Genomic DNA, 14,388 nt, shown 5'->3' with positions numbered 1-14,388 from the left:
ATTGTGTGTGTGTGTTCTTGTAATATTTGAGAGAGAAAAACTCTACTGCAAATCACAAATCCAACCACTGTTTGCACCAGCAGAGTTTTGCTGGCATCTAATGGGGAAGATTTGGTACTGCGTATGGACCTATGTGTAACTTTTTTTAATTGACGCACAAGGGTTAAACAACGCGGCGCAGGTCGGGAAAATGAGAACTGCATCGGGCTGAAACTAGCAAAAATGCTTTCGCCGTGACTTGCGCCGGGTGTATGATAGGGCCCATAATCTTTACTGTCAATTTTTATAAATTTAATGCACCAAAATATATTAATAGAAAAAATAAATTTAAAAAGCCCTGACCCCAATCTTACTGACTTTTAAAACATAGTGTGATTACCATAAACAAACTGCTTCTAAGTAACATAAAACTGCATCTATACAATACAATTATTAATGTTTATAATTAAAACACTAGAGGAAGGACAATTCACACAATACCTGGTGAAAATGATCAGCGTTCTGCTGCATTTCAGTGGAACAGAGTGATTTATCTCATATATTATCATACATAACTTATTATTAATTATTTATTTATTCAACATATGATAATGTCATACATTGAGATCTCAGCTGCCGTTTACTCTAGTCATAGCAATTTTATTCATAAGGAGTAGAATTTTAGTGAGGGGTACTAGAAATTGTCATGGATTACAATGTATTTGCTAGAACTAAGATGGGGGAGGGGGGGTCATTATTATTTCTCGTCATGCTCAGTCTGACCCATTCAAAATGTTTCCTTGGTTCATGGTTCAGTCCAACTTGGTTTTCAAACAGAAATTTTGTTTTTTTCCGGTAACCAACAATATTAATTTTTAAAAATCATAAGACATGGAAGACTTAAACGGTTTTGCTAAATTAGCTTTACACACTAATTAGTTATAAATGATCTTTGAAGATTAGAAAAAGGTATAATGTTGTTTACATAATCTGACTTGTAACCCTGACAACAGTAAATAATGAAATAATAATGCAATAATGCAGGCTTTATTGCACTGTAGTTTCAGATGAATTAGGATTCAGATAGGTCCAAATGTAATTTGATTTTAATGATATGTGCTGCTGCTATTCCAATACAGCTACAGTAGATAAAGTTAATTCACTTCACTATGATGCTAAGGAATCTAATATGTGTTTATATAGTCTTATCCACACACTGACTGCATTACAGATTCGTTTGACAACAGAGAAAACCTGTAATATATTTTTTTCTACTGCCATCTTGTATACTACTGCCATCTTGTGGCCTACATGTTTCACAACACAATGCTGCAATGCTATTAGTTTTTTACAGTCTCTAGCACCCATTTATCCATACTTGGGTCACTTTTTCAAAACTCTTCTCACAGTGAGCTCAACAGCAGTCTTCACGAGCTAAAATGTGGCTCATTTATCATTGCTTTGGCACAAAATGCATTCAATGACTCCAGCAAATTGAATTATTTTCTCACTTATAGACAACCACCACCAAAATTCCTACAAAATGTACATAACATGCCATTTGCATGTTGGCATACTCTTTCCAAAACTGTTAAAAATTATGTTCAAAACTTAACATAATACAAAACTGAATAAGACTGCAATTTGCTGCATTTCTACAGTAATGCCATTTTGAAATACAGTATATTCCCAATCTAAAGAATGAAATACTATGGAAACAATTAGATATAGCTGAAACTGAACTCCTACACAGTGTTAGTCTTTCAATTTCCTTACCATCTATACAAAAGGGGAAACTTAGGAATATATTTGTACATAGACCATGTAACATATACAGCAGTGAATTCTAACAGTTGTCATTTTTGTGGTTAAAGAAATTTTACAAAGGACACAAACAACCCTGGCTGACAATCTTTGCTAGTGTTATAGAACAATGAGTTGATTTGAGATATGTATGAAGGGTTTTGGTAGTATTATTGCATTTTGAATGTGAATTTAAATGCTGTGCCAAGCTGAAAGTTAGTAGAACTGTGTGTAGAGTTTAAAAAAAGAGGTTCTGAATGGTGTTTAAATAATTCTGCTTGCTAAAGTTCACAGTGAGAACTGTCTGTTAAACGTGTTTTGAATTGTTTTGAAGAGAAGATTTAACAGATCTTTCTATTAGAAAAGCCTTATTTATCATACTGGAAACCTGTGTGACCCAATTTGGGAGATTTCTCAGTAACCATGGTGACGCAGTATGCAAAATCATTAGCGGGTCATTAGAGGAGTCAATATCACTAATAAGGTTTTTAATAGCGAACAGCCACAATGCTTCTAATGCTTCATTAAATTAGACTGCTTGCTCTGGAACATTTAAAACGGGTTAATTAGGGCTGCTGCTCTAACCGCTAAACACTCATTTAAAAAAATCTTAATTATGCCATACCAAAAAAAAAAAAGAAATATTATTATTATTTTAATGTTCACATTAAACTGGACATTAAATTATGGAAGCCCGTTTCCGCCACAGTATTAAAAAAAGAATGAATGAATGAAAGTGACTTATCTCACAATTCTGACTTTTTTCTTGCAATTGAGAGAAAATAAATTAATAAATAAAAATAAGAATTGTGAGATATAAACAAAAAATCTGAATAATGAGATAAAAAGTCGAATTGACTTTTTTAATTATTATTATTTTTTTATTCAGTGGTGGAAACAAGCTTCCATATTAAAGGGACAGACCACCCAAAAATTAAACTAAACAGTTATGGTTTCCATTGACTTCCAACGTATGGACAAAAATGCAATGTTGGTTACCAACATTCATCAAAATATTTTCTATTACGTTCCTCAGAAGAAAGAAAGTCGTACATGTTTTGAATATCAAGAGGGTGAGTATCCCTTTAAGAGTATGCATAGAAGAGTTTAATCATTTTTCCTCCAAAGTTAGCATAGAAAATGCAGCAAATGTTTGTCCTATAAACATCTTGTAGTCACTTCAATGCACCATCCCGATGAGCATGATCCCCTGCCCCGCACACATTATACAAAAATTAATGTTTAGTATTTAAGCTTTCAATGCCAACTGCATTATATAATATTACATATATATATATATATATATATATATATATATATATAATCATGTTTTGTGTCCCATAAAAGCCAACACTGAATGGGCTAATTAACTCAATTTACTACAGAAGATACACTGCATTTTTCCAGGAAACTGCAATGCTCAGGATCATTTAGAGACTAACAGCTGTGTTCTACTTGCCTCTGTATTGGCGGCTCTACAGGGGATGTCAGATTGATAGTGTCCTTGGTGATCTCCACTTTGCGGACACTTCCGAAAAAGTCAGTGATGAGGACGCTCCCCGGATCCCTCTGGAACAGGTCAGTTCGGTGACCCGGAGTGGACACACACTGACTCTGCGGGCACACCTTAAACTGAAACAAACACGCAGCTATCAGTCAAATGAGACTGAGACACACAAACAAAGAGATTAATTATGGGTTGCCAAGTTCTAAGAGCGCATTCATTCCCAAATGGATTTGCAGTTTAATAGAACTGCAAGCTGTCAGAAATGAATACAAAAGAAAAAGAACAAAAATTACCATTTAAATAACATCTGTTCCCGCACATCCAGCTATGGTGTGCAGGAAAGTGTCATTAATCTTGTTAATTCTTATAAAAACGGACTCTGAAAATGAATGAAAATCGGCTTGCGAATGAAACATGGACATGAAAAACATAACCAGTAACAGCTGGTAAAACTGGGTTGAGCATTCATGGAGGTTTTCAACATCATTTTCATTTTAAAAAAATATGGAACAAATGTAATTAAAATGTTGCACTTTAAAACAAATGCTTCTCTATGTGACCAGTTTCGGTGAGGTTTAGGTCATTATCTAAACATTTAATACATCTAAATTTGGGACTTTTGACTCTTAATTCACCCTAAGCTCTAAATCATCCTTTTATCTATGACCTCAGGATGAAATATTTTAATAACCAATCCTATCCAGCTGGAATGGGGTGTGTGTGGGGGGAGGGGTCGACATTAAATTGCATTCACAATTCATTTTTTTCTTCCCCAATGTGACATATTTCAATGAATATTACGAAACGGAATATTGAATGAGATTCAATAATGTCTGATTTTATCCACTGGGAAATGATTGGATTGTGAAAAGTGGACTTTCTGTATCAGAATGGAGCCAGACCTGAATGCGGGTTTGCAGTTGATTGTGGAAAGAATGGAAATTTTGACCTGCTGGGAATTGAGATCATGACGGGGAAATGGAGACATTTTTCCCCCCTCTGGAATAGCGTGAACATATGAATAATGCACAATAAGACCAGTAATGTGGACTAAGGTTTTTGATTTAACAGGAACATGTGCAGAAGCATATCAGCAAACAATAACGACTGCATAGTTTATCCTGCTTCACTGTAAACAGGTCAATATAAAATGGTTTTAAAATGATTCAAGCCTACCTAATCAGAATCATTTAATACAATTTACCAAAAACATCAAGAATGAGGTCCTTTGAAAATGTTTGATAAATAAAAGCATTTGAGAATTAATGCAACAAATAAGCTGTAAATGCTAATCAAAAAACAACAACATTTGGATTAAAGACCCAGTCGTTTTGTAAATTATTGATTTGAATGTTAATGAAAAGAAAAAGCAGCTATAAATGAAAACATCACCATTCAGCAATTCCATTATTAATACAGTCTAATTAACATCAACAGTATAATAATAATAATAATAATAATATAAACATTTTAACATCTCACCCTTTACACTACTGTTCAAAAGATTTGGGTTGGCAAGATTTTTAAATGTTTTGAAAGAAGTCTCTTATGCTCATTAAGACATTTATTTGATCAACATATAGTAAAAACAGTAACATTGTGAAATATTATTACAATTTAAAATTAAAATAGATTTATGACTGTTAATATGATATAAAATGCTATTTATTCCTGCAATGGCAAAGCTGAAGCAGCATTTACTTTAGTCTTCAATGTCACGTGATCCTTCAGAAATCATTCTAATAATCATTCTATATATATATATATATATATATATATATATAACATTTCTTATTATTATCATTGTTGAAAACAGCTGTCATGACAATTTTTCAGGATAGAGGAAGCTCAAAAGAATATCTATTTGAAACAGACATTTTTGCAACAACGTAAAAGTCTTTACTGTCACTTTGGTGAATGTTATTCATTCATTCTTGCTGAATAAAAGTACTGATTTCTTTCAAAACAACAACAAATAAAAACAAACAAAAAGTAAAAAATCTTACTGACCCCAAACTTTTGAACAGAACTATATATGTATTTATAGCTGGAATAACAAACCAACCTTGACCTGGCTTCTAAACAACATTTACTGAACATCCAGTTCAGAGGCCAATTTTAAGAGCGTACTTGATGCAATTTCAGAATTAAGTTAAATGAACCTTTGGCGATAGAAGAGCATTATTTCCTAGCACAACTCCCAGTGCACAGTGAAATCCAGAAAGAAATTCCGCAAACCTTCTGATGACAGTGAAAGAGAGATCATTCATGCGAGAGATCATTCATGAGAGTTCAAGTGGCCCTTTTCCATCAACATTAAAACCTCTCTCTTTCTCCCACGGGAAATCAATAATATTGTTGCTAATCCAGCAGAATGGAGAGAGAGCGAGAGAAGAGCACGGGGAACAAAAAAGCACCAGAAAAGAGGCTGTTGTTGGACTGGTTTGATCAGGGAAGCACCGTGCCAAGCAGAGAGGATGTGGAGGGCAGGAGAGATCAAAATGGATTGTGGGAGTTGGTGGGACTCCAACCACACAGATGAATGGAAGAGAAACTCAAGCTCACCCAGGCCTTCAGAGAAAAGGTCTCCCTCCTGACTGTTTCAAAGCTGTCTGGCCTACACCTGTATTAGCCACTCTGTTTAAAGTGGCGTGCTAAGAGACCTGTGCTCCACAAGGCCGTTCTTTTCATCTGAGGCGACACAGGACGTCTTTGTGACGGACGCTTTTTAAGTTCAGTTCGTCCCAGTGGATAAAGCATTCTCCTTATCATTTGTCTGGAATTATAAACAGGCACCAAACAAACACACACACACACACACTTACCAGATCGTTCATGTTGGCTTGGCTAGCGGGGTGGACTTCCTCCAGGAACTCCAGTAAGTAGAAGGTGTACTTGTCCATCAAATGGACCCCTATTGCCAAGTCTGGTTGATGCTGTATGGACAAAACAATACAGGTGAACCAATTCCAATCTTCTATACTCTCCTAATAATTTAAAATCTGTATTAACTATAAATGTTCAGGGCTTTCTACGGAGTCATGGTGTACAGATGTAGAGTCTAGTCTAGTTTAGTGTATTGTAGCCTGTTCACACCAAGTCCAATGTGACTAGATAAAACGATAAAAAAATGTTTGCAATAAATTTTTTTTGCACGTGTAATGCTTTTTATGCAAAGTATTAACAGAGGTTTATTTACACTTTGTCTTTTGACAAAAAAATCATTTAAATGTATCCCATATTTCGTCATATTTTATTAATCACATTGTTATTTCTATTAATTTTATCTTGTCAAATTGTATTCTTTTTCACATATTTTATCAAATTTTGAAACATTTAAAAAATTTGTAAACATTTATTAAAGCATATATTCAACAAAAAAAAAGTATGTTTTAATGAAAAGTATAGCCATGATACTGTACATATTGTTCTGCCTCATCTTTATTACACTAGACAAAATAGTAACAAACCATTCAGAAAAATTTTTCATAAATAATTTCATTAACAAGATTAACAATGCTCACATAGCTGCTCAGATTAAACATCTTAGATACACTTACATTCAAAAGTTTGAAGTCGGTAAGATTTTTTGTTTGGTTTTGTTTTTGAAGGACTGCATATATTTTATCAAAAATACAGTAAAAACTGTAATATCGTGAAATATTACTACAATTTAAAATAAGTATTCTCATTTACTTTAAATGTGATATCTTCCAGTCTCACATGATCCATCAGAAATCATTCTAATCCTAATTCTAATATGCTGATTTGGACATTTGAACATTCAGAAGAACTGGATTTCTTTGAAATAAAATTATTTTGTTACATTATAAATGTCTTTACTGTCACTTTTTATTAATTTAATGCATGCTTGCTAAAAAAAAGTATTAATTTCTTTTTTTAAAATCTGAAATATCTTACTGTAATGATCCATAAGCCATATATTAAATTTGGTCAGCATGAATTTATAAAGCTGATTAATTAATCAAAGCAGTTAGCACACGTTCCAGGAACACACCTATCCTTGATGCTCGTTTGGTTTGATCCCAGACCTCATCATGTCCCAAATCATCCTGATTTCCCATCCATTTAAGCTCCAAAAACTTTGTTGTCTATGATTTTTATGTCAATGATTTTCAAAGGTTCTGCAGAATTGTAATAATATCCAACAGCTACAACTAATGTTAATTGTCAGGAGTGCAGAAGATCAAGAGCAGAAGGTTTGACTCACTGAGAGCGAGTCCTCTCCCACTTGACTGCTGGCCAGGGCCATGAGGTTGGGCGAATAAAACCTCTCATACATGGAGGCCCCCTGGCACGTGTCTATGATGAACAACAACTCGTTGTACCTGCAAAGAAAGGAGGCCGTTTTAGAGCCGGTTGATTCTTGTCAGTTTTAAATTACTTTCCTTCTTATAACATTGCAATCTAATGTAATTTATAATTAAAGCCGGTTGTGAAGTAATAATAGCCAGATCTGACCTGCAGCACAGGGATCAAGGCTGTCTGAGCCACGTTCACTATACAACCAACACAGCACTCACTGCAAGCCGTTGCCACGGTAACCAAGAACCCAGCATCCATTAATGCTCCATTCACAAAATAAAATATATAATAAAAATTAGAAACCACTTCTGGCCATCTCTGACTAGCGAGAGAGAGCGAATGAGAAGGCTTGATATCGCATGAACCTAAGATGTAATGGAGGAGCAATGAAGCACAAAAGGGGCTTTACTAAGTTATTGGATCAAGCCTGCAATTACCACATTGACAGGCACAAAACATCCTGTGCTGTAGTCCTCTACAGGAAGAGAGGAAGCTCTCATTACACCTCACTCTAGCCTCCCACAATATTTACACTGCGCTGGAACCTAAACAGACTATTAGGGCATTTATAACATACAATTAATATGTTAGGCAGCTGCAGCGCTTCAGCCATGTACATCAACACTGTGTCCAGGAGTCACACAATGAAGGCTAGATTGCATATTTTATGTTGTGCTTTGATGTCATTTAATGTGCGTTTTGGAATTTGTTTTGGTCAATTTCTGCTATTTGCTCTCTGCATTAAGTACACAATTATTAAGCTGAATGAATACATTTGCTGATACGACTGGAAGTGTGACATTGCTTTTATTCAACGGTTGAACAAGCATTCAATGAACATTTATACTGAGTAACTTAAGTACTTTTATTTTTCCTCCTCCAAGGAAAATAGTTTTAAATGAAACCAAGCCGTTACTAAATTAATCTAATTTTGTATGAATCTGTTGAGTGCTAATAAAGATAGTCGTTGTTTTATTCTTGAATAAATCAGGGATGAACTTACAGTGCATGAGGATATAGGGACAAATTCAGCCTAGATCCTGTATATTTTTTAAAAAACAAACTAAATAAATAGATAAATATCCACTTCAACTGTCTCAGGCCACATTCACACGGTTGTCTTTAAGGAAACCATAAATGACTACACAACAAGAATAATAATAATACTTATTATTATTATTAGTAGTAGTAGTAGTAGTAGTAGTAGTAGTAGTATTTAATTTTAAAAATCATAATAATATATAAATAATATTATTTAGTGATAATAATAACACATTTTCATCCAAATCATCTTACAGTACACTTGTTATAGCTGCAGTCTCTCTGTAACAACACAAAGTTAAGTGGCTCGGTCAAGGGTATAACAGTGATATCCATAGATAGGGGGTGGGATTCAAACCTATAACCATTCATTTACCAGCACAGATCTTTCACCACAAGATTGAGATCGTCATAAATCAATATGTCATAAATCAATCATATGTGATAAATCAAGATGCTACAGTTACTGTGTGTCCACTGCATCTCTTTCAATAATAACCTTCTCTTTTGCCACATCTGCTCAAAAGCATCAGCCAGCTCCATGTTGCTGATCTCCTCAGAGTCCTGGAACTTCAGGAAGCCGTTTCCACCGTGACCTGTGAAAACAGAGACCCACAGATTCAGAAAAAAAAGAAGAAATGCAAAAGCCAGTAATGAGGCTGTTACCGGTCTGACCTGTCAGGTAGATGAGAATGTTGCTGCGGTCGTCGGAAAGCAGACGTTTGGATCGAGGGGTGCTGGGGGGGAGACGCCCTGTCAGGACTCGCAGAAAATTCTCAACTGTGACCTGTAAAACAAAAAGAAATGCTTTTAAAATAAGGCCTGCCACAAAAAGATGGCATCTCAAAAATGACTGTCCTTAAAAGTGAGTAATTGGTTCTTAAAGAAATTAAAATAAAAACACCAATCATTCAGGAAACATCACTATTGTGTGCTGCTCAGAGACAAGCAATAGTCGATTCTGCTTTGACTTCGTTTAGAAATATTTTCATTAAGTTTAAACATTTTCTTGTGCTGAAACAGAACAAGCCTTACTAACAACCAATATTAGTGATATTAGTTTAAAACCAAAAGCAGCTTCACCTCATATCCGCGGTAATCCACCTCCACGTCATCTCCATACACATTCAGCTCCATATTCTTATGACTGAACACAGTGGCTGGTTTGGGGTTTCTATAGTTACAGGCCATATCATCGGCTAGCATCAGCACAATGTGACTGGGAAAGCAGAGCAAACACATCTAATCAGAGCAGACAGGAACACAACTATCACTGACTCGGTGTGACAAAAGAGCACACATGCAGCTATCTCTGGAGAAAACAGATATTTTCTCCATTTTTCTCCACATTTAAATAATGTGTCACTGTGTAATGAGGATGCCAGGAGGCAAAAATTGTTGATATACAATAGATTGGTCCAATTATATTGTCGTTCAACAGGCCACTGTTTTTTAAATGTGTCTTGAGAAGATGCTTTAGAGCATAATTGAAGCAAATGAGTAAGTTTACCTGTCTGGAATGCCCAGTCTCTTTACACTTCTGTATACCGACAACGTGTTCGCCACATGCCGATAATTAAACCAGAATCTAGACGTGCAGACCTAGACATAAACATGATTATAAACTCCAAAAAACATGGCAAAAAGCAGCAATTATGAAAACATGTTGGCAAGCTGAAATTCAAAAAACATTATAAAATCATGTAATATGTCTAAATTAGCTTTTCTTCTTCTTCTTTTCTATTATTGCTATTATATGCTAGTACAATTTATCTATATGTACCCTTAATTACATTAATGCTAACCGGCAATAAATCCCTATTTTTACAAAACCTATAACAGCAGCCTAAAACAATGGTTAAACAGCATTAACCAAATGTCTTTGTTGTCTTGCTTCTTCTCCTATTTAGATTTAATATATTTTTATTTTACTGTTAGTTTAGTAATAGTAGTAGTAATTTTATAACTTCAACTTTTAAGTTTAAGTGTATTTATATGCAATATAATATGTATTTATATGTAATTAATATGTATATTTTATTCAGCTTTATTTGAATTATCAAAAACTATTTTAAATATAGTTTTAATTAACAATAACAATACTGACTATAATACAGTGGTTCATAAACAGTGGGTCGGGGCCCACTAGGGGGCCCCAGCAAACTTCTAAGGGGGACTCACCCACCTCATTTTTTTTCCTTTGAAGAAAACTATACCACTGTTTAAAAAACAAAGTCTGATTTTAAAATTGTGATTTCTAAACCTGGAAAAATCATCATGTAAATTATGAGCATATAAATTCATGTAAACTCCATGGGCATTTTATACATTTTATAAATATATACTTCTTACTAGTTATGCCAAGCTCTAAAATAATGAATAAAATATTCTTAAAATAAAAGGTCTGTATCTTAAATCACAAATAACTTGGATGAGGTGTTTGAATATTGTTGTGGGCATCGGTGGTTCTTGAAGTCAAAAAGGTTCAGAACTACTGCTATATAAAATGTCTTCTACGTTGTCACAGGATAAATCTAGTTTACCATGTTGAGCATTTGAAAATGATTTGCTTATCATATGTTGTTGTCTTGTTATGTTTTACTACCAAAAATACATGTTTAGGATTTGTATTCATTATAAATTCTTATAAATTCTCAAAATTAAAACTTACCAGGACTGCCCAGTTGTTGGTGTGGCCACTGCTGAAAAACTGTCCAGCTTTGGTCTAAAAAAATAAAAAATAAAAATATTAATGGTGTACAAATTGAACAAGACTCAACATTTGATTCCAGTTCAATTTCATATGTTGTGCGCTCCTTAATGCAGACTAATAATTCATTATTCATTTAATCAAACTCTCAAAAGTAGCACAAAATGTGAAATTTTTCTCTTTCAGGTAAATCCATGGGCAAAAGAAAAGTAAATGGAAACCATACATACAGTCTTTGTCCATTTTAGCCACTGTATGAAAGCTTATGAAAGCCACTTAAATTAAGTAATATGATGGCAAAGTGCTAACAGCACAAATTGCCTCCACATGTACTGACTGAATGCTGTATGCACTTTATAGAGAAAAATTACAAGGCATGAAATGACTGCTTTGAGATGCATTTGCAGGAAGTCATGTGACATGAAACATCATGCACAGGTTTTGAACCAGTGGAGCTTTAAAACTAGTTAGAAGAAGCCAAATATTGATAAATTAAAACATTCAAATAAGAAAAATATAATTTGACATACTTTTAAAAAGAGTGCTTACTATGAAAATAATATACTTTAAAATAATATATTTAAGTGGGAACTGAATGTAACCATTAAATGTACCGTAGTTTAAATTGATATAAAATGCAATTAGTTGAACTTAAAGGAACACGCCACTATTTTTGAAAATAGGCCCATTTTCCAACTCCCCTAGAGTTAAACAGTTGAGTTTTACCGTTTTCGAATCCATTAAGCCTATCTCCGGGTCTGGCGGTAGCACTTTTAGCTGTAGCTTAGCATAGATCATTGAATCTGATTAGACCGTTAGCATCTTGCTCAAAAATGACCAAAAAGTTTCTATATTTTTCCTTTTTAAAACTTGACTCTTCTGTAGTTACGTCGTGTACTATACACGATGTAACTACAGAAGAGTCAAGTTTTAAAAAGGAAAAATATAGAAACTCTTTGGTCATTTTTGAGCAAATGCAGACATGGTTTTATGATACGCAACGCGTAAAAAGACAGTATAAGTCATTATAATCAGTAATTATGTCCCCACTGGATGCAACAAATGCCTAGTTTGTAATGGGTTTTATTAGTGTTGTCTCATCGCACCGAGATACGGCATCACAGTATGGTAAGGGGCGTAACATTTCAGTCACACGCTTGAGGTATTCAGCCAATCACAATGCACTGGATAGCTGGCCAATCAGCGTACACCTCGCTTTTCAGAACGATGAGCTTTGTAAAAATCGACACGTTTCAGAAAGGCGGGGCATAGAGGAGCAACAATAATGTACATTATGTGGAAAATAATGTGTTTTTTTTAACCTTAAACCGCATAAACACATTGCATTACACCAAATACACAACATAATGTTCTGTTTAGCAACGTCATATGACCCCTTTAATATTTCTAATGATACACAGTTTCTCCAGATCAAGTAAGAGTGTGATGTTTTAACATGCTGTGTGAATGTGAAACAACAATAATCGAATTAACAGGTTACTTAATTAACGACGCTGTCTACATTGCTTAGGTACTTGTAAAGATTTTAAAGATTCGAAGTACACTACAAATGCACATTCAATACAGTTAAACTTCTTGTATTTTCTTATTCACTTCTGTTCCACAAGGGAAGCTCACTAGAAAAGTGTGTCACAAAAACTTTTAGATTTAAAATGAAGCAACATTAACTTTTTACATTGTTTGACATTTATATTGTGAATAATATATTTCCATTTTGTTGACATTTGGGCCTATATTGTAAACATGATGTATTTGTGTCAATGTGAATGTTTGAACACATCAAATATTAAAAAAGAGATAAGTGAAAGATGACAAGATGATGAAAAGGCATTTTGCCTTGCACAGAGTGAATAATAACAATGACAATAATAACAATAAAACGATGCAATGCAGGGGCCCATTCTTCGTATGTCGCTAACTCTGCTGGATTTGATTGTTGACGATTTGGCATGATCTTGGATTATTTGGTCTTCAAATCTCATCCTGGACTTGCTGTCATAGCAACAGGTCGGGAGCAGGCTTATTTCATGTAAACAGGATTAGATTGCATCTTTTTAAGTGGAATTGATACTTAAAATCTGTCCCAGCCACTGCTACTATTACAAGAGTACCCTACTAATCCAGGGACAATAATTTAAAATAGTAATTAAAAAAATAATTTGAAAACAATATTATATGTTGTGTAATCTATAATACTATAGACACAGCCCGTTTTATTTATTTTTCATTGAAAGATTTATTTGTGATAAAATAATTACTTTATAATTGTATCAGTGTCTTAATCTGAGTCGTGCATTAATTTGAGTTGTGACAGCTATTATGGGAGTTACTTGATGGAGCGCAGGAGATGCAGATAGCTTGATCTTGACCCTTAAGAAACTGCTGTCACACAACAAATCTGCTTCAAAGATAAAATTACATGAATTGCTAATTACAACATTGAAATAAAAATTTAAATCCTGTACAAATAGTAGAAATCCTGAAAATAAATAATTGGGAATCATGTTAAAAAATAAATAAATAAAAAACAGTGCACACTTCATTCATCTATTATGTCATTTATATAGTTTTGTTCACTTGGTTGTTTCCCTATAAAGGTCCAGAAATGTGTCAAGTTTTTACAACGTGTTTTTGAGCAATGTAGCCAATCACAGTCATTTCTGTTGATTTCTTGAACACCTCTGATTGGCCATTCCGTTCAAATGAGTCAGAATTCACTCATGGCTAAACACCGGATTTTGAATCCTCTCACTGACTGTAACACAATGAAAATAAGAGGTTCATTGATTACAAAGAAACTTTGTGAGGTCGCGATGAACTGAAGTAAGTGACACCTTTTAAAGGGGTCATATGATATTGCTAAAAAGAACATTATTTTGTGTATTTGGTGTAATGAAATATGTTTGCGGTTTAAGGTTAAAAAAATACATTATTTTCCACATACTGTACATTATTGTTTCTCCTCTATGCCCCGCCTTTCTGAAACGCGTCGATTTTTACA

General features: G+C 34.1%; 1 protein-coding gene across 1 annotated transcript in view; it reads right to left on the bottom strand.

Moving 5' to 3' along the window:
• LOC107703242 (GPI-anchor transamidase) overlaps positions 1-14,388 on the bottom strand; it is a 46,323-nt gene that overhangs the window by 27,973 nt on the left and 3,962 nt on the right. The window contains exons 2-9 of the mRNA XM_016505790.1: positions 11,328-11,381; positions 10,167-10,258; positions 9,740-9,875; positions 9,332-9,443; positions 9,156-9,252; positions 7,521-7,638; positions 6,115-6,225; positions 3,242-3,414 (exon numbers count right to left, since the gene is read on the bottom strand). Of these exons, the coding sequence (XP_016361276.1) occupies positions 3,242-3,414; positions 6,115-6,225; positions 7,521-7,638; positions 9,156-9,252; positions 9,332-9,443; positions 9,740-9,875; positions 10,167-10,258; positions 11,328-11,381 (893 nt within the window). The remainder of the gene's footprint in view (positions 1-3,241; positions 3,415-6,114; positions 6,226-7,520; positions 7,639-9,155; positions 9,253-9,331; positions 9,444-9,739; positions 9,876-10,166; positions 10,259-11,327; positions 11,382-14,388) is intronic.

Source organism: Sinocyclocheilus anshuiensis, unplaced genomic scaffold (assembly GCF_001515605.1).
Source record: "Sinocyclocheilus anshuiensis isolate Anshui unplaced genomic scaffold, SAMN03320099.WGS_v1.1 scaffold542, whole genome shotgun sequence".
Lineage (NCBI taxonomy): Eukaryota > Metazoa > Chordata > Actinopteri > Cypriniformes > Cyprinidae > Sinocyclocheilus > Sinocyclocheilus anshuiensis.
This window is presented reverse-complemented; position numbering and strand designations above follow the sequence as displayed.